At 40.6% G+C, this 23,635-nt stretch overlaps 1 protein-coding gene across 7 annotated transcripts in view; it reads right to left on the bottom strand.

Moving 5' to 3' along the window:
• LOC118987065 (ATP binding cassette subfamily G member 2 (JR blood group)) overlaps positions 1 to 23,635 on the bottom strand; it is a 278,084-nt gene that overhangs the window by 147,484 nt on the left and 106,965 nt on the right. For all 7 annotated transcript variants that reach the window (XM_037046134.1, XM_037046136.1, XM_037046133.1 and 4 more), the window contains 7 exons: positions 18,247 to 18,306; positions 17,516 to 17,630; positions 16,742 to 16,894; positions 15,085 to 15,242; positions 7,250 to 7,401; positions 5,282 to 5,386; positions 4,133 to 4,383 (listed from right to left, as the gene is read on the bottom strand). In XM_037046134.1, the coding sequence (XP_036902029.1) occupies positions 4,133 to 4,383; positions 5,282 to 5,386; positions 7,250 to 7,401; positions 15,085 to 15,242; positions 16,742 to 16,894; positions 17,516 to 17,630; positions 18,247 to 18,306 (994 nt within the window). The remainder of the gene's footprint in view (positions 1 to 4,132; positions 4,384 to 5,281; positions 5,387 to 7,249; positions 7,402 to 15,084; positions 15,243 to 16,741; positions 16,895 to 17,515; positions 17,631 to 18,246; positions 18,307 to 23,635) is intronic.

The raw sequence follows: 23,635 nt of genomic DNA, 5'->3' as shown, positions 1-23,635 counted from the left end.
CCAGGCACTGCCAGTGCAGATCCCGTTCAGGCCTCTGGGCCTGGGAATGCCAGATAGAGTGGAAAACAGCGCAGTGTCTAGCAAAGCTGATGGGGAGTAAAATAAAGCCAGGTCACTAAGAGTTCTTTCCTGCATTCTCAACCTTTGTACTAGAGAACATGCATATTGTGAAATATTTCAAGAGGTTCCAGTGAAAACAGAATTTCTTTACTCGTAACACTAAAAATAAGTTCAATTTTAGAGCACACATAAAATGTATAAACTAATAGAATATTGTATGATAAGGAAGTAGAGGTACATCACTTTTTTTAAGATTGATAAAATGTCTCTTAATGACACTTTTACAAGTGAAGGGCTAAGGACTGTATTTGGATATAATTTATTTAAGAAAACTCTACTTATTGTACTTTTAAATTGTATTTAAATATAAAAATATAAGAAACAGTAATAAAAACATTAGCTATCCCACCATGTACTTTAGAATCTTCAAAGTTAAAGTTAAAAAAAAAATTGGACATTCCCAATGCTTTGTTTACTTTGCATTCAAACTTGATATCTTACCCTAACAGGTTATCAGTATTATCCTTAGGATGTTTCCTAAAGGTTTCAAAATTCTAAAAGTATTTCCAAAGTCAGCTTTCAAACATATTGATAAAATAATTAATTCTGCAATATTATTGTATTTTTACAAGATGTTTTATGTTATTCTTTCTTGTATTAAATAAAAGCCGACAAACACTGTATAGGAGATGCCATCTGTGTATCTGGCCTCTGTTCGGAACAGAAAAAAATAAAAAATAAAATATTCCCTAATATGCGACTGCATCTTTGTTCAAATGGGTTTACCAACATTTCTCAAAGTGAGTTTTGAGGGATGTTTATGGCCATCACTACAAAAATTGACCCATAGTCAAATGTTCAATATACTAACAGAAACAATGAATCTCCAAGAGATATGATAATGTTTTCAAAACCAATTTGATAATAAAACAGGTAGTACATTAAATGAACATTAAATCTTCTTAAACAGACAATCCATTCAATCCAAGATCTTCCAAACATAAACTTTTGTTAAATGCATATCACAAGCAGTTGGATTCAAGTAAATGATTACTTCAAACCTCAGCACAGCTATAACACTACAGATACAAGATTTATCATCAGGAAGCCATAAAACATTTCTTAAAAATATATTTTATTGATTATGCTATTACAGTTGTCCCATTTCTTTCTTCCTTTTATCCCTCTCACCCTGCACCCCTGCCCAGCATTCCCTCCTTAGTTCATGTCCACGGGTCGTGTCCGTAAGTTCTTTGGCTTCTCCAATTCCCATACTATTCTTTGCTCCTACCCTCTGTCTTTTTTTGCACCTATCAATTATGCTTCTCATTCCCTGTACCTTTTTCCCCATTCTTCCCCCTTCCCCTCCCCGCTGGTAACCCTTCATGTGATCTCCATTCCTGTGATTCTGTTCCTGTTCTAGTTGTTTGCTTAGTTTGTTTTTATTTCTGTTTAGGTTCAGTGTGGATAGTTCAGTGTTCTAGGACCCTGTTGGCCCTTCCAATTGGACTCTCCTATGAGACTGGGTGTTTATTCCACCACCCTAATCCCCACAGGTTTTTACAGCCAGAAGTTTTGAGGCTTTATTTTCCTGTGCTGGAACCCTGGGATGCATGGTCTGTCTCACTCCCTAGTTGTTCCTCCCAATTTATTTGCACATGAACTTAGGGCCACCCAGTCTGCCAGCAGCTTCCTTGCAGCCCAGCTGCCTTTCTCTGCCACTGCTACTGGTCTGGGTGAATGTTTCTTCTCTAACTCCTTGGTTGTCAGACTTTCATACAGTTCGATTTTCTGGCAGTTCCACTTGTTTTTTTGTTTTAAAATTGGTTGTTATCCTTCTTTTGGTTCTGTGAGCAAGTGAAGTATACCTACCTATGCCTCCATCTTGGCCAGAAACTGCCATAAAACATTTTAATAGATATTACATGTTCAAACATTTAGAGAAGCAAATGACATACAGTCAAGATTGAAAGCCAAAAACCAGTAAGCTATGGCCCACAGGCCAAATAGGGCCTGTCACCTATTTCTGTTCAGTCCATGAGATAAGAATAATTTTTACCATTTATTAATGATTGAAAAAAGAGAGAAACTTATGTGCTGTTCAAATACACAAAGAGCACTTGAAATTTATATAAAGTTCAAATTTCAGTGTCTATGAATTGTTTAACTGGAGAACGACCATGCTCATTCTTTTATGTACTATTATGGCTGTTTTCTCCCTAAAATGGCAGTTGACTACATGATACACAGAATACATGGCCTCCAAAGCCTAAAATATTCACTATCTGGCTCTTTACAAAAAGGGTTTGTCTACCTGTGACCTAAGCTTGTATTCCAATATTCACAAATCTTAACAACAGTGGAGCTCCCTAAGCAGATGCTCATGAAGATGCAAAGTTCTGCAAGTTTACATCCTTATTCTACGAAATTGCCAGGGCTCTGAACATTGCTGGAATTCCTTCAGTGGAATTGAGTTCACTGAAGACGCAAGTAGTCTGAACATGTGACCTGGAGGTACTAGGCCTGGGGTTTGCAACTGAAGGAAGCCTAGTACCAAAAGGTGCAGGACTGTGGTATATTAGAAAGAGTTTCACACTCTAATTGCATCTTGACCAGAACTACAATATATGTGACTTGGACATGGTACTTATAAGCCACTTTTAGAAGCAAGAGAAATTGGGGTTCTTTTCCAAGTCAAAAACATGATGCATAAATCACACTACAGAATGAATTCCACTACACCATCTCACTGGTGACCAGTAGGCAACCAGGTTCACCTAATTCACCAAACTTGTTTCCAAATGACATCAAATCCACTCTAAAAAAATAAAAATTTACCCTTGATAGGTGGTACACAAAACTACGAATGCTCTGACAGAAATGCCAAATAACAAGTATGAACAAAATTTGGACCAGTTAGCAGTACATCTCAGAGAGGAATCTAGACTCTCAGCATTAACATTTAGAAGGCAACAATACTGAAGCATGGAAATTATGCTATACATGTTAATATGTCAATAATGGTTCATTAGAGTCAACTGTGGGTCATCTTTTAGTAGTCAGCAGAAATTCAATGACTGGTAATAAAATTAACAACCTCAAAAATAACTGGCTTTATCCTTAGAAATGATAGAACAACAAACTGAAAATACCAGGGTCAACAACTCAACAGCTTCAGCCCGAAAAAGAAAAGCACATGATTTCACCTTAACGAAGAGAAATTTAATCTGCAAGTGAACAACAGCCTTACTGAACACAAGTCAAGCTTGCTCACCACCTTTGTGTTCCTTGCAAACTGACTGAGGTGCCTGGTGTCTCCCAGATCAGAACCCCTAAATGCAGAAGGCCAGAGATAGGGAACAACCTTTGCACACAGGCTCTTCTCTCACATGCTCAGGTGCACCCACTGACATCCAGCTGAAGGCTTCCCTGACCACCTGACTTAAAATGCAAACCAACCCCTTTCTCTCTCTCCTGCTTTCCCCTCTCATTTCCTTCTCTCTCTCTCTCTTCCTTTCTCCACTTTCCTGCTGAAAGTTCCCCCGTAGCCCCTTTTTCCTTCTGCCACACTACACACTCTATTTCCGTAGGAATGTATCAGCTGTCTCTCCTCACAAGAAAGTTTGTTCCAGGAGAGCAGGGATCTTTGTTTTTACTCATTTTGTTCACTGCTGTGTACAAGTTCCCCAATATAGCACATGCTCAACAGGGACTTGTTGAACGAGTCAGGAAATGAACCTGTGCAGCTACCAGAAAACCACAAATGTGATTTAAAAATTCTTTACTTCACCATATTTGAATTTTAAAAATTCTGTACAATCATGATGTATTACAGCTTGTCTAAAGCAATAAAAAATTTTAATTAGGTAATCCAAAAAACACTTAATTTTTTCCCTGTATATAACAACTGTGTCTTATTTGTTCTATTGACTGTTTCTATATTCCAAATACAGGGGGGATAAATAAATGGAAGGGTGGGTAGAAGATAACCATAATCCTAAAATAGATTATACCAGAATCTAATGCTCACGTGAACATTTCACAGCACAATCAGAAGAACCTGCCAGGTTACCTGAGCTATGGAGGCCTGGGGGTTACCCAGCAAGTTTTTGAATGAACGCTTGGAGATCCATCTGACTTGATGACAGAAGGAGGTGGCATAGGTGATTTCCTTGATGGCCACACTCTTCTTCTTTTTTGGAACCTCTGAGAGTCGATCTAATTCAACTTTCATTTCTCTGAAGAAGGCAGAGTTAACATAAAACTCAGCTAATTTTTCTATCACTGGCTTATCTCTCTTGGAAAGTTCTTCAGTTTCCTTGGCTTTGGGATAAAAGTAGACAGAGGAAAATATTAATAAAATAACTCATTTGGCCATTTTCCTGGAACTCCTTCCTTAAATACTTTCCTAACATTTAATTCTAACTTGAATATAAAAATTATTAGATCTGTCATTGCTTTACACATTAGAGAAAAAATACTCATTCATACCTGTATGAATACTGCAAACCCACTGACCTTTCCCTGACTATAACATTTGTACTCTGTTTCTTTTAAAATAAATCTACCAGAGGAAGTTAAAATTCTTAATAGAAAAGCTTTGTCCTTGCTTTCTACTATGTACAAATGCATAGATTGCTAAGTTTTTTTACCTCAAAACACTAAATAAACCATGAGCATATTTTTAAATGTAAACTCCCCTTAGAACTGACACTATCATATAAATGACCATTTATAAATTAAATTAAAAATTCTTACAGCATGGACAACAAAATCTGTGTTGACTGGTGCTATTCACTAAATGCATCCCCGCAAAATTCATATACTGAAACCCTATCCCCAGTAGGATGGTATTTGAAAGCAGGGCCTCTGAGGAGTGGTTAGGTCATGAGGGTGGAGCCCTTGTGAATGAGGTTAGTGCCCTATGAGAGAGGCCTCAAGAGCCTCCTCCCCACTTCCATCATGTAATGAGGCAGCAAGGAGAAAGTGGTGGTCCACCTATGAACCAGGAAGTGGTGCCTGAACAGATACAAAAATTTGTTGTTAAGTCACCTAGTCTGTGGTATCTTTGTTACAGCAGCCTGAACAAACTAAGAGAGCTGATATCTGAGGGCAGCAGCAGTTATATAAATTCACAAAGCCACATTTCCGTGAGCTACCACACTGCTCACTCCAGGCAACTCAATTAGGCAGTAATCTGACTCTCGACAGATGCGCATACCTTCACCATCTTCGTCCTCTCTGTTTAATACCACAGCAGAGGAGTCTCCATTGATGACATCGAGGAAGAAGTCTGCAGGGTTATTGTAGGGCTCACAGTGGTGACCTTCAAAATAAAGTAACTTAGGTACACAAACATGATGGTCTTATAAAATAAAGGCTCATTTCAAGGGGTGAGGGAGGTGAGGCTGGGAGAGACAGAATCTAATGACTTCTCCCTCTGTTCTTTCTCTCTTCTCCCCTCACTCTTTCTTTTTATATATTTCAATCACACAATATATCAACAATACTGTGTCATGGCAAAAATCATGCTCCAAACCAACCTTGAACTCTCAGAAAGCCTTACCCAACATAATTCAGGAGACCTAAAATAACTATCAATATGGTCTGGTACTTATGAGCAAGTGTTCAAAAAAATACATATCAGCCCAAGAAAAAAAAGTTTAAAAAAAAAGAGCTGTAGGTAGGATTAAAAGTCCTCAAAGCAAGGTAACAAGTAAAGTCAGCCCAGGGTGTGCTCTGTTCTCTGGGTTCACCTAGAGACTGCCAGAATACCAGTACTTACTTTAGCAATGATTACTCCCCCACCTACTAAATTAAGGTTCACATTATCATCTCTTAAGCTGCTATAAGAACAAGTAATCAGAGCAGCATTATTAAGAGAAAGTGACCAGCACAGCACAACTGAATGCTTTACCTTCACTTCTGCCTGGTCATCTGAACCCAACTCAGCCTATAGTTTGACCCTTAGATTCATCACCCTTAGACTCCGCAGACCCAGGTATGTTAAGTGATAGAAATGAAACAAAAACAAAATTTCAAAGATAGCTAGTGCCCTGGCTAGGTAGCTCAGTTGGTTAGAGCTTCATCCCAACACCACAAGGTTGTGGTATTCATTCCCCAGTCAGGGCATTAGGACATGTACAAGAATCAAACAATAAGCCCTGGCTAGTGTAGCTCAGTGGACTGAGCACTGAACTGTGAACCAAAAGCTCACTGATTCGATTCCCAGTTAGAGCATACGCCTGAGTTGCAGACCAGGTCCCCCAGTTGGGAACATGTGAGAGATAACCAATTGATGTTTCTCTTGCACATAGATGTTTCTCTTTCTTTCTCTCTCCCTGCCCCTCTCTCTAAAAATAAATAAATAAAATCTTTTAAAAAAGAATCAACCAGTGAATGCATAAATAAGTGGAACAACAAATTGATGTTTTTCTCTTTCTCTCTCTAAAAAATCAATAAAAATATCGAGGACAGCTAGAAAATATTTTGAAGTATATATATTTAAACTATATATCTCTAAAATAAAGCAGACTGCATAAGCCATAAAAAATAATTATACCTTTTCCTTTCACATAGAACTAGGCAGAGCAGAACTGTCAGAAATGTTGACCCATTAAAGTCAGACTCAGGAGTAGCCATTCTATTGACTGGTAAGTCACTCATATCCACTCATGGACTAAATCTGCAATCTAATATTACTAGAAAATTAAGCAGCATTTCCATGAACCCTCAACATCAAGGCAGACCAACATCCCATGCAACAGAAAAAATAATAATATAGCCTTCTCTGTTATATGGCCAAGAAGACAAATAATGTGGGGCACTAGGCCTTTCCAAAAATGTTCAGTTAGACTAATAACTGATCGTGAGGCCAGTATATTTATTGAACTGTTAGGAAAAGGGCACCAGAACTGGGAAGCAGAACTGATATGGGCCCAACAGAAATAGTCCTATGCACACACAGAGTATGTGTGCATACTGAAATAGTACAAGAAAGAGACCTAAACAACAAGACGCGGTGCAAAATGAAGACAAATTCTAACATCAAACTGACCAAGGGTGTTCTGGAGTGGTGGAGCCCACAACAAGTCTATGCAAAGCTCAAACTGCACTCCCATCCACTTCCTCAGCTCTCTTTCAGGACCCTGTTAATGAAGGATCTCACTGCAGGAAAAGGCAGCCTCACCAGCTGATGCAAAGTACTCCAAAGCCTCCTGAGCAGGCCCATGGAACATTAGTTTTCCTGAGGCCAACAACGTGAGACTATCAAACAACTTGAAGATGGAAAAACGAGGCTGATGAATGGAGAAGATGATGGTTCGTCCACCTTTAGACATCCTAAGGTAAAGGTGAGAAAATAATGAGTCATTACACGTATGAATCTTGCACTTCTTAGCCAGAAAACAAACAAAAACAATTTTATTCCTGCCTTTAGATCATTTATTCCTAGTTTGACTTGATTTTCTCTTACTAAATTCTCATCCCATGTCATCTCTGAGAGAGTATAGGGTACCTAAATTCAATGCACTTACAAAAAGACTATGGTTTTTTTAAAGTATGCCCATGAACAGTACAGAATCAACTACCACATTAATTAAAACCAGATTCCTGGATAGTTATCCCAGACCTACTGAGTCTGTGAAGTCCATATTAGCTAACGTCACCCAGGTTACTTGTAAGTACACTCAATTGGGGATGTCTTATGGACTGAATATTAACATAATGGTTCTATGCCCCATTCTCATTGACCAATGAAGTCTTTAAATCTTTAGGAATTAGTGTTCATTCTTCTGTCCTAATAATACATTTAACAATACTGAGTACTTACTATGTCTTTGTTAAATACTTTATAAATACCTGCATTTGAATTTTCACAATATTGTTACAAGGCAGTTATAAAGCAACAGCATTACAACTTTCATTTTACAGATAAGGTCTAGAGGGTAAACAACCAACCCAAGTTGTTACCATTGGTAAAGGCAGGGCTGGGATAGCAGGACCCATGGCCAAAACATTGCTAAACCGCCTCTACACAAGTTTTACTATAAGAAACAAAGTCTAAAATCACTGTTGAAAATGATTAGTATTAAATATATTTAATGAGATGAATCACTTCAACTGAAGCATTTTCTAAAGCATCTACTATATGCTAGCAATGTGTACTGCCCCAAAGAAGATCCGGTCAGAAAACTAATCATTTGAATACAATGTGAAATAGAAGCAGCTGAGGATTTTTTGTAAGCAAAAGTGGGAGACTATATTCCCAGTCTGAAGATGATATGAGGTAGCATGGTGAGAGGACCAACAGGAATAAGCCACGAAGAAAGAGAAAGAGTAAGCAGGGGGAAGGAACATGGAGAACAGAGTGTGCAATGACAAGGTTTGTTCAGCAAAATGAAAATAATTCCATGTCATTGCAGAGTTGGGTTGAGGGGTGAAGAGAAGAAAAGCTAAGAAATGAGACTGCCTGAAAAAATCAGCCTGTGATGAATCCCTTTGTTGAGAAGCTGAGACTTCAGTCAGTGGGCAACAGGAGCCAGAGAAGGACTGGAAGCAGGGAAGGGGACTGTTATAAGAGCCACGCTGCTCTCAGCCTGGACTGAGCACCAATGGCATCAGCATCAGTATCTCCCATCAAAATGGAGAATCTTGGCCTCTACCGCAGAGCTGCAGAAGAAGAATCTGCACTTTAGTGACACACAGGGGATTGCTATGCATGGTGGAGTTCTAGAAAGACTGGGTTAGAGCTCTCTAGCATGAGGAAAGATGCTTGTGTGCTAACTAGTTCAAAATATGGTAAAAATATTTATAGTATTATCAGTTCATTATTTTCTAATGAACACTGTCAACATAGTTATAAATGATTTAAAAAATACCAGGGATATATTCTCTAATTAAATTTGAACCCCAGACCCTTTCCTTGGCACCTTCACTTTTATGTGCAATTGACACCTCAAACTTAAGAAGTCTGAATCCTCAGACATCATCCCATCATCATGTTTCTTCTCATCCCAGCATAGAGGCTTGATTTTGAGAGCGTGGGTATCAGAGGAAGCAAGGTAATCATAGTGAGGGAGTGCCATACAAAGGTAATATTTCTGATATCTTTTAAAAAACATGGGGCAGGGAAGGGGAGGTTCCCAGGAACAGTGTGCACAGAAAATGGCCAAAGCGATTGGTTACACTACATAAATAAGTTAGATGACTGAAAAGTCACAAATACATCAAGATAATGAAAACCAAGTGTCTCACTGTCTGAAAAGTCACACACATAGGAAGGGTAAAGACTAAAAAAAAAATCAGGTATAAGTTTGGAATTGAAATGGTTATAAACTCATGGAAAACTTTTTTATAGTAGAATGTGAACTAATATATGAGAAAAGAATGATGAAAATAGAAAATCACCACTTGGCAACAAAATCACTACTGTGTCACACTAGTGGACATGGCAGCAGGGGTTAGTATAGGCTAACACTGGTGTGTGGAGATTTGATGAGGAACAGGGTATTGGCATAATATCTGATTCTCTCCCCTGACTGAATACTAATCAATTACAAAGGGGAGCCAGTCATTCTATAGCAGAGAAACCCACCAGAAACAAACATGACCAGGTGATGATGGTTGACATCATCCATGGCGGGGAGAAGTCAGAACCACAGAGCCCCTGATATGACACACCAAGTGCACAGTATCACCCCTGTGTCGTCCCTGCCAAGAATTCTAGTCATGAGAACACTTCCTGGTGGGACGGCGGTTCAGGATCACCCTATTAAATGCACTCTCAAAGACCAGTGAGGAAGACTAAGGAACTGCTCATGCTTAGAAAAGAGGGTTTCTGGAGAAGACCCTGAGACAGAAAGGAAAAACAGACACCTCTGGGGCAGGTGCTGAAGTCTGGCTGGAGTCTATGGATGGGGTGGCAGCGATAGTATCAGTGTGACTTCCTGGCTGGGAGGTGAGTAAGGTGATAATGTACAAGGAGTTTCCTTATTTTCTGGAGTTACTCTCCAGAGTATTTAGAGGTGACAAGGAATAATGTTTAAAAAAATACTGATGTGGGTGTGGAGGAGGAGGAGGACAGAGGAAGAGCAAAAATGTTAAACACTAAAGAGCTACGGAATCTTAGTAAGGGGACACAGGACTTCTTGGTATACGTCTCATACCTTTCCTGTAAGATTGAAACTTTATGAGATTAATGTAAAAAAGATGTCAAAAACCTTAACTTTTGAAATTTCAATTCACATGATTGTTTCACTCTTCTTTCTTGATAAAAGGAAATGCCTTTCCCCTTATTCCCTTCTCCCATCGCCCAGTCCCCAAACCTTACCAATCATCATCTCAATACTCACACCCACATCCCATTCACATCCTAACACTACTGCTCCTATCTTCAGAATAAATTCGGAACCCACCCACTTCTTACCACTTACCCCTAGTCAAAGCCACAGTCATATCTCAACTAAGCTACTATAACCAGCCTCCTGGCTGGTTTCTTTTCACTCATCCTTGCCCAGCTGTACAGTATGTCTTCCAGTGATGTCAAAACCAAGCATTGAAATAAGAAAAAATATATGTTTTTGAAGAGTCAGGCTTATATTAAAAGGCTATTTGCAGACCTTTATTTGAAAGCTTTCAAATGCTGTATGTCATTAAGGTACACCATGTCCTGCAATATTTATTATTTTTCATCAAAGAATTCACTGGTATGGAACAGGCAACATGATGCAAGGCAAGTGCATGGCACATTCAGACTTAGTGCCTTATGTCAAAACACAGAGATACGTCACCACTGCCTCTCACAGTAGCCGGAGTGTGTCTGTATGTGAAATGACACTGTGCTGGGATGTGAGTCTCAACCTTCACCGAATCAGTTTGTTTTCATAGGATTTGTTGGACACTTGTAATTTGAACATAAATAATTACTTCATACAACTTTAAAAACAATTCTATGTTCAGGTGATCTTAACTATACTGTAAATAAAACTGCTTTGCAATAGGTTTATTTCTTTTCCCTTTCATGCAATTTTTTAAACATCTTTTGGTGGGTAAATGTTACCATGCTCATTGATAAACCATTGGTTATTGTTTTCAAATAGCAAATTTCTCATTATTTTATTTTGGGTCTGGAAAAGATGTGACTTCTAAAACAGCCACCATTAGGTTTTAAAAGCTGAAATTTGACTTCCTGCCAAGATGGAGACATAGGTAGACACACTGTGCCTCCTCGCACAACCAAAATAAGGACAACAAAAAGTTAGAAACAAACAAACAAAAAAACAGTACTGACAGAAGATTGAACTGTATGGAATTCCCACAACCAAGGAGTTAAAATAGACGTATTCATCCAGACCAGTAGTAGGGGCAAAGTCAGGTGGCCAGGCGGAGGGTTCACAGCAAAAATAAAGTGGTGGCTGGTGAACCACAGGCACACAAGGTGGCAGCAGGCAGACCCAGGGAGGTGGTGGATTGTGGAGGGGAATAGTGTGCAAGGCGGCTGGCCAACCAGGCAGTCCCACATTCACACGCAGATAAACCAGGCAAGACAGACCGTGCAACCAAGGGTCCCAGTGCTGGGAAATAAAGCCTCAAAACACTGACTGAAAACACCTGTGGGGGTTGAGGTGCTAGGAGAGACTCCCAGTCTCATTGGAGAGTTTTCTGGAGAGACCCACAGGGTCCTAGAACATACACAAGCCCACCCACATGGAAATCAGCACCAGAAGAGCCCAGTTTGCTTATAGGAAGTGGCAGAAGGGACTAAAATCCAGCAGAGATTTGAGCAAGAGCCATTGTTCCCTCTAGGACCACTCACCCACATACTGTGTCACAACCCAGTGACTTTGGTTGACCTTCCCTGGTGAACACCTGAGGCTGCACCCCTTACTACATAACAGGCACACCAAAACAAAAAAAAAATGGCCAAAACGAAAGAACAGTTCAAAGTTCTAGAACAAAAACAACTAAGCAACAAAGCAATAGCCAACCTATCAGATGCACAGTTCAAAGCACTGGTGATCAGGATGCTCACAAAATTGGTTGAATTTGGTTGCAAATTAGATGAAAAAAATGAAGGCTACACTAAGTGAAATGAAGGAAAATGCACCGGGAACCAATAGTGATGGGAAGGAAACTGGGACTCAAATCAATGGAGTGGACTAGAAGGAAGAAAGAAACAACCAAACAGAAAAGAATAAAGAAACAATTCAGAAAAATAAAGAGACGCTTAGGAACCTCCAGGACATCTTTAAATGTTCCAACATCCAAATTATAGGGGTACCAGAAGAAGAAGAGGAAGAGCAACAAGTGGAAAACTTATTTGAACAAATAATAAAGGAGAACTTCCCCAATCTGGCAAAGGAAATAGACTTCCAGAAAATCCAGAAAGCTCAGAGAGTCCCAAAGAAGTTGGACCCAAGAAGGAACACACCGAGGCACATCATAATTACATTAGCCAAGATTAAAATGACGGAGAGAATCCTAGAGGCAACAAGAGATAAAGGGACAGTCACCTACAAAGGAGTACCCATCAGACTGTCAGTGGATTTCTCAAAAGAGACCTTACAGGCAAGAAGGGGCTGGAAAGAGGCATTCCAAGTCATGAAATCCAAAGACCTGCACCCAAGATTGCTCTATCCAGCAAACCTTTCATTTAGAATGAAAGGGCAGGTAAAGCGCTTCTCAGATAAGGTCAAGTTAAAGGAGTTCATCATCACCAAGCCCTTATTATATGAAGTATTAAAAGGGACCTGTCTAAGAAAAAGAAGATAAAAAACATGTACAGTAAAATGACAGCAAACTCACAATTATTAAGAACCACACCTAAAACAAAAACAAAAACAAGCTAAGCAAACAACTACAACAGGAAGAGAACCACAGAAATAGAGATCACATTGAAAGTTAGCAACGGGGGACTGGGAGGAGGAGAGAGAGGGAAAGGTTACAGAGAATAAGTAGCATAGAGAGTAGGTAGAAAATAGACAGGGGGAGAGCAAGAATAGTATGTGAAATGTAGAAGCTAAAGAAGTTATAAGAATGATACATTGACATGAACTGAAGGTGGGGAAGGTGGGTGGGAGAGGGTGTTCAGGGTGGAGGGGAGTGAAGGGGGAAAAATGGTACAACTGTAAGAGTATAATCAATAAAATATATATTTTTTAAAAGCTGAAGTTCTAACGCACGTTTATTGCTTTGCTGGACAGGATACATACAGTGGCTGTAAGGATACAAAGTCCTGGGAAGACATACATTTTTCTTGTGTATTGAAATATAAAATTATGGTATCTGTATCACTGCCGATGTAACTGTTTTTATAATCCTTACTGTAGTATACACAGTATTGTCAGACAATTGAATAAAAACAGCATTTTCTAATGTAAGTGCTCTGAAAATGTTGGTACTGTATACAAGAAGGAACTAAAAAAAAGGGAATTTCTTTATGAAAATTGTATATTTATTTTCACATGTTTAAAATTCAGCTACCTTCAAAATACTCTCCATTTGATGCAATACACCTATCGAAACTTTTTTCTACTGCTCAAAACAGTTTTTGAACTCATTGATTTCTATGTTTTTTAGTGCTTCTGCCATTTTTTGTTTCACCTCTTCTACATGGGCAAAAGGTTTCCCTCTGAGGACTTTTTTCATCCATGGAAACAAAAAAAGTCACTTGGGGTGAGATCGGGTGAATAGGGAGGGTAGGGAACTGATCTACCTGGCAATGGCAATTGTAGCTCAGCCCTATTGGAAACCCCAATAGGCACATTGTGGCAAGCAGGAGCCAAACCCACAGAATGGTTCTCCCATAAAAAAATCAGGCCTGCATTATACGTAGGCTGCTTTGAGACTTGCTCTTGTTAAAACTCCCTCACCCTGAGTTCAGGCAGCAAAAGCTTGCTGCGTATCTTTATAGTAACTTCCTGAGGTCTGTGCTAATTCTCCCAAGGACTGAAGTGTAACCAGACCTATTACTCTTATTGTTCCCTTGCATTTACAACATATTTTCCTTGTAAGTCTGTAAGAAGTAATCAGTAACATCCCTTCTGTTGCTATCTGTAAAAAGTAATTACCTAAAGCAAACCTAAGCACAATGAATGAAAACCTTCTTTGATGTATGCCATTAGAAAGCCAATAAAAGCCTGTCAAGGCAAGGGTTGGAGCACTCTCCCCCTGAGAGAGTGGTGAGACCACTCCACAACACTCTCCTTTTGAGAGAGTGGTCATGCCCTTTTTTTCCACAGAACTTGATAGTTTGTGTGAATTTGTCCTGTATCTCATCCACACTGTGGCCCAGTGTCTGGGTCAGTAGGGCCTGGTTGTCAGGCCTTGTTTTGGTCAAAAATTGTTGAACGCTCAGTGTAGTCTGGGCAGGTATGCTCATAAATCCCCTACTGTGATGTGGGCAAACATGTTGAAAGACTCTTCAAAAAGAAAAAAAGGGCCCAATAAAGAATAGTGTTCTTACAAGAAGAGGAGATCAGGACACACACACTGAGGAAATATGAAGAGAAGAAATGGAGAAAACAGCTAAATGCCAAGGAGAAAGGCCTCAGAAAAAACAATCCCGATACTACCTTGATCTCAGACTCCTGGCCTATATACCGATTAAAAATGAATTTCTCTTGCTTAAACTATCCACTCTGTGGTGCTATGTTAAGCAGCTGAAGAAAACTAATTCACTAACCAACTCCCCACTCACCTTAGGTCACTGGGTTCTAGTCCCTCTGGCCTCCTGAATTCCAAACACATTAGGCAGGGTCAGCTTCAGGGCCACTGGCTGTTCCCTCCAACTGAACTCTCTTCCCCCAGGAAGCCAGGCCCCACTCAAAGCTCAAATGGCACATCACTGAGGTCTTTCCTGACCATCCTACTATGCAATACAGCACCCCCTACCCCACCACATCGGTCTTCCCTATACTCTTATCCTGATTCATTCTTCTTCAAAAACTTACACTTGTCCATTGACGGTTCTACTCCAAAATGAGAAGGAACCAAGTGTGAGAAAAATGTCCCCATACCATTTACCTCTTTAGGAGCGAAAGGACAGCATTTGCTGTGCTTGAGTCTAAGCCAGTTGTGGGCTCATCCAGGAAGAGGATGGATGGATTGGTAATAAGCTCCATTCCAATACTCGTCCTTTTTCTTTCTCCTCCAGACACACCACGGGTAAACTGAGTTCCGACCTAACACACAAATGGTCTCATTATGAACGAGAACAAACACAGCCACTGTTGTTTGTTGAGCTCCCAACATGCGCTAACCCTGTAAGAGGCATTTTATCTCACATCATCATTTATTCTGAACAACTAAGAAGTGAGTATCTGGGGAAGGAGATGGGTCTCCCTTAAATTACACTGAGGCTCAGTTTAGAGCTGGTACGTGGCTAAGCCTGATATGATACTCATGCTTTAAACAATTCTATATGTTCCTTGTCACGTCAAATATTTAGTGTCAAGTCAGAAGTTAGAACTTAGAGACATGGCTCTGACACAGTGAAATCACAGTCCCAAAAGGGAGCTAAAGACAGGAGAGGAATAGGCGAAAGCATCTATAATGCGTTCACCTCCTATACCCATGTCTTCCTCCCCGAGCAAAAAAAGTCCTGAAGTAAACTTAGGAACTGGGCCTTGGCAGTGAAGAAAGCCCACATTCTCCCAACCAAAAATAAGTGGTAAATGATAGCAGCTCAGACTTCTTCTTCCAAACAAAATACAGCAAAATACACTTTATATAAAAGACTGTCAGGAAGCATCATGAAGCCACAGCCTGCAGAACACCCCCATTTTCATTACCACTGAGTAAGGGATATTGCAGGAAGGTTAAACTAGAGCCGTGACGATTTGTAAAGCTCATCTTCACCCAAAACCTCAAATGTCTTCCCAGCAAATCTTTCATGTCTGTTCATCAACTCTAAATCATTCACTCACTCATCTCACTTCTTTTTCCTGATCCTGCAGGACCCACTTGGTCAGTTACTTTGCCTCTCTTGCCCACAGCTGCCATCTATACAGCCTAGGGGAGCCCAGAAGGAGCCAGTCTGTAAGTAGCATCAGCAGAAGGAAGGGAGGAAACAAAAGAGGGAGGGAGGGAGGGAGGGAGGGGACACAAAGTGCTGTATGGAAGGCTACAGGAAAACAACGCAGATGCTACACCAATTTAAAAAACAAACAAATTTCACTGAGGATAATTTTGGAAGCCAAAGTACAGCAAAATGAACATCCAGAGCCAAAGCCCTGGGATTTTCATTGTTTATGAATCCCAGAAATATACCTCCAAAGCAACAGAATGAAGTCCCCTGGAAAGACAGGAAGAAATGCTGAAAGGGAAAGAAGAAAAAGAGAAAGCAAGGAAGTTAGTGAACGGATTTGAATGAGACACTTAGTGTGGGGCAGGAGCACAAGCTGCAATCACATGGAAGGGGCACCTGGCCTTCGCAGAGAACACGTGTTTATGGGAGCCCACACTGTCATCCTTCACTTCCAGGATTCAATTGTTCTTCATTTTCTTTTCCTGGTTGATGTTCACCTTTCTACTATGTAACTAGTCACTGTTTTCATCATTAGAGAAAGCAGCCACTTTTGACCACACACATTATGGAAAACTTCTGAATGAGTAACCACACGGGTCTCACAGGGGAGGTCCTATCGGCTGGTGATGGTACCGCCCATTCTTTCCACATTACCTTGGAATCCGCCACTTTAGCCAGACCTAACTCCTTAATGACCACGTTTATCCGTTCATTTTTTTCACGATTCGTCATAGTTGATGGAAGGCGAAGCGCTGCTGAGAACTGTAAATTTTCTCTCACTGTCAGAGTCCCCATCACAACATCATCCTTAAGGCAAATGGATTTTAATGAGACATATCAGGTCTTTTCTAGTAGCATCACTCTGTAGAATATATAACTTAATCCATAAAAATAACATAGCCAAGGGAATGTTCTGGCTAGTGATGAACTTGTAATTATACAAATAACTCCATACTTGGATAACTACAAACCTCACGGAATAATTCTTATTCCCTATTTATACATCTGAATAGAACACAGGTAAGGATGATTACTATTAGCACACATTTCCAGAATGCCTTATACAAGGATTTGACAAAACATCTTCCTATGGTAGGGCAAGGAGAAAGGTGAATGTAGGGGAAAAAATAAAACAGTCATATCTTCTGGGAATATGATGAGTAGAATTGATATCTTTGCCCAGAGAAAGGCCGTATTCTATAACTAAAAGAGTTATCACTGTTCTTACAAGGATCATATTCTAGACTTTCCCTACCTTTTCATCTAACATTACTCTTCATGTTAGGGGAGATCATGAAAATATGGTAAAAGGAAACTTCTTTCTATTCCCAGTATATGAAATCCATGGGAAGCACACTAAACTACCAGTGAAAGGGACTTGCCAACATAAAACCATGAAATCTAAAATGCAGCTCCACGAACTCTTACCTGTACCACATAACCTGAGTTGCACTTGAAGTTGGCAGGTCGAGGAGCTCCATTTATCAAAACATCTCCAGATAATCCCTGTGGATCTTTCCTTGCAGCTAAAATATCTAACAACCTATAAAAACACAAATATGTTGGTTTTTTTCTCCAACTGAGACTGTATCTAAGCTACTCTGAATCCAAATTCTGCTCAAGTAAAAAATTAACTGATCAAGAAATTCCATGCTTCAACTATAATTATGTATTTCAGTTCTCAACTTCCTTTTGTTAACTCTACAGTATCATAAAGCCCAAAACATGAAAACAAAGCACTGTCAGCAGAGCCAGCACCAGCTTCCCAACCAGCCCCTCAAGCTGCGTGGCCTCTGGGCTCCCAACAGGTAATGTGCTGCTTTAGCTGAGACTCAAGCCTTCCCTTATTCCTTTGGCTCCTTCTCCCCACTTTCAATGGCATGCCCTTCCTTTTCCACCACTAGCTGAAATCAATGCTGACAGGCATATGTAATCACCCATCATGTTCACTGGTAGTAAAGCTGACGTAATAGGACTTCCTACTCCTGAGGACAGAACCACAGCTGGCCTAACTGCATGTGGCCATAGCACCTAGAACATGAAGTAACTAGAGACTAGACATGCAGCAAACATTCGACTCACACCTGCCCTCGTGAAAGCGATCTTTAAAGCACATGAAAACTGCAAGGGAAAGCTCCCTGGTCCTCTGTTATACTCACGAAGATTTGCCTCCACCTGTGGGTCCCAGGATGGCGTTCAGGCCAGGTCTCATGATCCCACTGTCAATGCAGAAACAGCTGGTTTACTGGTTCAGCTGAAAACTGGTTCTAAAAATGCAGGGTCTGCATTTAAGACACTCAATGAAAGTTGATGAAATGAGACAGAAAACCAGCACAAAACAACTTCTAAAGGAAAAAGAAACCAACTTGATAATTAATAAATGTCTAGTGTAAAAATGATGTCATCATTCTTTAGCCCCCATATGAAAAATGGCTCAGGTCCCTCTACATTCCTTTCAGCTATTCTCTAAACCACTTAACACACTTTGGAAAAGGACACACAAAATTGCAAAGTTCCGGGCAGTAAAAGATTCTGCTAAAACATCTATCACAGTAATTTCTCCTTTCACAATGTAAAGTATACCACCGGTCTCGAGTAGTGCTTGTTGATAACTATTTCAAGTCACCTCATTTGCTACCTACTCAGGTCCTACATAATCAACTAGTCAAAGGAGTTCCAGAATCACCAGCATTAATGCTCTCAGTGCTTAAATCTAGTCAGACCAAGGAACAATGTATCTGAAGTGAAATTTAGCAACTAGAAAAAAGTACGTCAGATAGTAAAAAGAAACCCTCCCTAGTTCTTAAACCCTGACAAAATTCTGAATTCAACTTTCAAAATAAAACACATGCCCCAAAATACATCACTTTCTTTCTTCTAAAGGTTCACATAGGCTGGAAAATTGTCAGTTTAGAAGTGGGAGATGCCACGTTCCACTGGGAAGACATAGAGATGTGATGTAGACGCTGCATGTTCCAAAGAAATTATGTGGATGTTTGAGGGTAGAGGGTATTCAGACACAAGCAAGAAGGTATAAAAAATAAGTCAGAGTTCACTGTACTGAGACTGAAGAAGAACACAAAAAATGTACTGTGAGTTTTACCGTGAGGGTAACCAGTAGAATGGTAAGGAGAACACACTGGGGAAAGGAGAATGAATGTCAGGCTCACCGCAGTTACACAGGCTTGATGACTGAATGGAGGGCCAATGAAGCCCTTTCGAGACCCTGGTGCCTAAGCAACTCACTGTGGAATTGGTAGGTAAATCCAATTTATTCCCCAGAGAGCACAGTGTCTATTGCAGTGGAAGGGGCAAAGCAGAAGGCTAGTTCATTCCCAGACAACAACTATCACGGAGGCAAATTCTGTGACACACAACAGTCGTGAGTGATCACCCTCACCGTGCAGCTGTGCACAGCACTTCCATGCGGGAGGACTCAGCTTTTACTGCCTGTTGTTCTGCAGCTGGCACAGTGTAAAGGCTGAGTGTGGCCATGGGGAAAGGCAACTTCTACTTTGCTCACTAACTGAGGCGCCTCTCACTGAAACACTGGACAAACACAATGAGTTATGTGAATCAGGCACAAGCTGTAAAAAAGAAAAGTATCTGGACTTTTGGCCTAGATGGAGGCGTAGGTGGAAACACTGTGCCTCCTTGCACATCCAAGTGTAAAGACAACAAAGTTTTAGTAACAAAAATGCAACTAAAACACAGAAAATGGAATTGTACAGAAGTCCGACAACAATGAACCATTCAGCCAGACCGGTAAGAGGGGCAAAGCCAGTGGCTGGCAGACTGGGGTTGTACAGGAAAACTAGGCTGGACCGACCCTGGTGCAGGCGGCAGTTGGCAGATCCCAGGTATGGGGTTGCAAAGAGGTTGCAGATCCAGTGAGGGCACAGGGCGGCTGGCTGACCACGGTCACACATTCACACACAGATAAACCAGGCGAAGAAGCAAGCTGTGAGACAGACCACACAGTCCCCGGCAGCGGGAAGCAGCAGAGGGGACCACCATTGCCCCTTTTTGACCCCGCCCCCACATACAGCATCACAACGTAGCTACTGAATTGCCCTGCCCTGGTGAACACCGAGGGCTTTGCCCCTCATATGTAACAGGCATGAACAGACCAAAACATTATGGCTCAAGAAGAACCCAAAGCCTCAGAGCCAATAACTCTAAGTGACCAAGAGATAGCCAACCTATCAGATGCACAGTTAAAAGCACTGGTGATCAGGATGCTCACAAAATTGGTTGAATTTGATTGCAAATTAGATGAAAAAATGAAGGCTATGCTAAGCGAAATAAAGGAAAATGTAGAGGGAACGAATAGTGATGGGAAGGAAACTGGACTCAAATCAAGGGAGTGGACCAGAAAGAAGAAAGAAACAACCAAACAGAAAAGAATGAAGAAACAAGAATTCAGAAAAATGAGAAGAGGCTTAGGAACCTCCAGGACATCTTTAAATGTTCCAACATCTGAATTATAGGGGTGCCAGAAGGGGAAGAGGACGAGCAACAAGAAGAAAACTTATTTGAACAAATAATAAAGGGGAACTTCCCCAGTCTGGCAAAGGAAAGAGACTTCCAGGAAGTCTAGGAAGCTCAGAGAGTCCCAAAGAAGTTGGACCCAAGAAGGAACACACCAAGGCACATCATAATTACATTAGCCAAGATTAAAATGAAGGAGAGAATTCTAGAAGGAGGAAGAGATAAGGGGACAGTCACCTACAAAGGAGTGCCCATAAGACTGTCAGCTTATTTCTCAAAGAGACCTTACAGGCAAGAAGGGGCTGGAAGGACGTATTCCAAGTCATGAAATGCAAGGACCTACATCCAAGATTACTCTATCCAGCAAAGCTTTCATTTAGAATGGAAGGGCAGATAAAGTGCTTCTCAGATAAGGTCAAGTTCAAGGAGTTCATCATCACCAAGCCCTTATTATATGAAATGTTAAATCTAAGGAAAAGAAGATAAAAAATATGAACAGTGAAAGGACAGCAAACTCACAGTTATTAACAACCACACCTAAAACAAAAGCAAACCAAGAGGACAGCTAGATCAGGAGCAGAACCGTAGAAATGAAGAACACATGGAGGTTTAGCAACAGGGGAGTGGGAGGAGGAGAAGGGGGGAGAAGATACAAAAAATAAGTAGCATAGACAGTAGGTAAAAAATAGATAGGGGGAGGACAAGAATAGTAGGGGAAATATAGAATCTAAAGAACTTGAGATATGTGGACGTAAACTAAAGCGGGGGAATGGTGGGGGGGTGGGTAATAGGACAACTGTAATGGCATAATCAATAAAATATATTTTAAAAATTTTTTAAAGTATCTTATTCTTTCAGTGGCCTCTTCCCCTGATGCAATAAGACATGCTAATGGTTGGGTGAACTTTCGAGCTGCATTTATCTATAGTTCTTAATGTACCTTCTGCAGTAATAGCTACCTAGTAACTGTTTCTAAAGTAACCAGAGATAAGCTTGTTGTTCACTGAGACTTCATTGCCAGAAAACCTTTCCAGGTTTTTTAAATATCTACTCAGAAAAAGGCTCACCATCCCTAAATGATTAACCCAAAAGTGAATGTGAAAAGCTGGTGTAAGGAAAATAATTCTAAGACAAAGCATTTTACAGGTCTCTGAGCTGGGCTTCCTTTTGTGCTGCACTGTAGCATTACAGAGAACAGTAATGGATGATCATAACCGCAAGAGTTCCAGGGTGGAGCTGTGGCTGATTCCCCCTCCATTCACTCAACACAATTATTCAGTGTCTACTGTGTGTGTACATGCGTCAGAGCTGAGAATTAAAGTGGTAGCCCTTGTGGACTTTGCATTCAAATCCAGGGATAGTTCACTGTTGGTGGGATTGCAGACTGGTACAACCACTATGGAAAACTGTATGGAATTTTCTAAGAAAACTAAAAATGAGCGTGCCTTTTGACCCAGCAATTCCACTATTAGGAGTATATCCTAAGAACCCTGAAACACCAATCCAAAAGAACCTATGCACCCCAATGTTCATAGCAGCACAATTCACGATAGCCAAGAGTTGGAAGCAACCTAGATGTCCATCGGTCAATGACTGGATCAAAAAGCTATGGTACATTTACACAATGGAATTCTATGCTGCAGAAAGGAAGAAGGAACTCCTACCCTTTGCAACATCATGGATGGAACTGGAAAGCATTATGCTGAGTGAAATAAGCCAGGCGGTGAAAGACAAATACCATATGATATCACCGTTAACAGGAATCTAAACAACAAAACAAACAAGCAAGCAAATATTACCAATGACACTCAAATACCGAACAGGCTGACAGGGTCCAGAGAGGAGAGGGGAGAGAATCATAGGGGAAAAGGGGATGGACTCACATGAACAAGTATAAAGGACACATGGACAATAACTAAGGTGGGGGGCGGAAATGGGAGGGAGGTGGGGAGCACTGGGGGGGGGCAGGGCTGAAAATATAACACAGAAAACTGTACTTGAACAAGAATTAAATAAAAATTAAAATAAAAAAAACAAATCCAGGGATCAGCAGACCCCAGGTGGTTAAGTTTTCTATTTTCAAAAACAAAGTGTTATTAGAAAACAGACACACACATATTTATGTCTATGGCTGCTTTCCTGCTACAATGAGAGAGTTGAGTTTTTAGGACACAGATGTGTGGGTCATAACAATGAAAATATTCACTATCAGACCCTTTCCAGAAAAATTTGACCCAATCCACCCTCCCTCAAAACTCATCCACCACCCTTACTCACTGCCTTACAGCATTTACATGCATGAAAGTCTCCCTCAATCTATTGTTAAACCTTACCAACAACGCCATCTTCCTAAACCCCGCAACCCCCAGAACATGCAGCACATGCTCTATAATGAAAACTAAATACATGAAATGAAAACTAGCTACAGGATTCTTCTATTCTTCATCTATTACATTTTTGTGAATAATAGTAAACTCATTTAATAGTGAGAAAGCAATGTCCTCCCCATAGCCTAGAGCATTGTCTTTCTCCGCCCTGTCCTTTCTCCCTCCCCTGCCCCTGGTGCTCCAGATTAGGGTTAGGGTCTTCCAGATCTTCTAGCCCCTCGTCACAGAAGAACAACACAGTGAAGTCTTCGCGTTGTCTGAATCCTCCGTTGGACTATGACATTGCTGAGAACAGAGGGCATACCTCTGTCACTAGAACCAGGCACAATGTCAGGCTCCTTGTAGACATTCAAATTTGGTGAATAAATGAGTCTCTCCATTTTAATAAATGACAACTACTTATACGAAAGTCAAATGTTTTCAATAAAAACAAGTATCAAGAAGCACAAAAAACTTATGGAAAATAGGCATAGTCTAACTGGAAAGAACACTTAGTTACACTCCTACATAAATCATGTTCAGATAATACATCAGTCACTTCTATTAGACTTTCCTTTCTTCCCTTCTTCGTGTGAAGGTGGTGGACATGCTGGGTGGAGGAGCAGTGATGGCCAGCACGCAAGGTCACAGGTTGCAAAGGGAGGTGGGGAAGAGAGGACACAGCTGGAGG

The sequence above is a fragment of the Sturnira hondurensis genome, unplaced genomic scaffold (genome assembly GCF_014824575.4).
Source record: "Sturnira hondurensis isolate 20B ecotype Veracruz unplaced genomic scaffold, ASM1482457v3 Scaffold0004998, whole genome shotgun sequence".
Lineage (NCBI taxonomy): Eukaryota > Metazoa > Chordata > Mammalia > Chiroptera > Phyllostomidae > Sturnira > Sturnira hondurensis.
The sequence above is the reverse complement of the archived record's forward strand: the minus strand, read 5'-3'. Positions and strand labels throughout refer to the sequence as shown.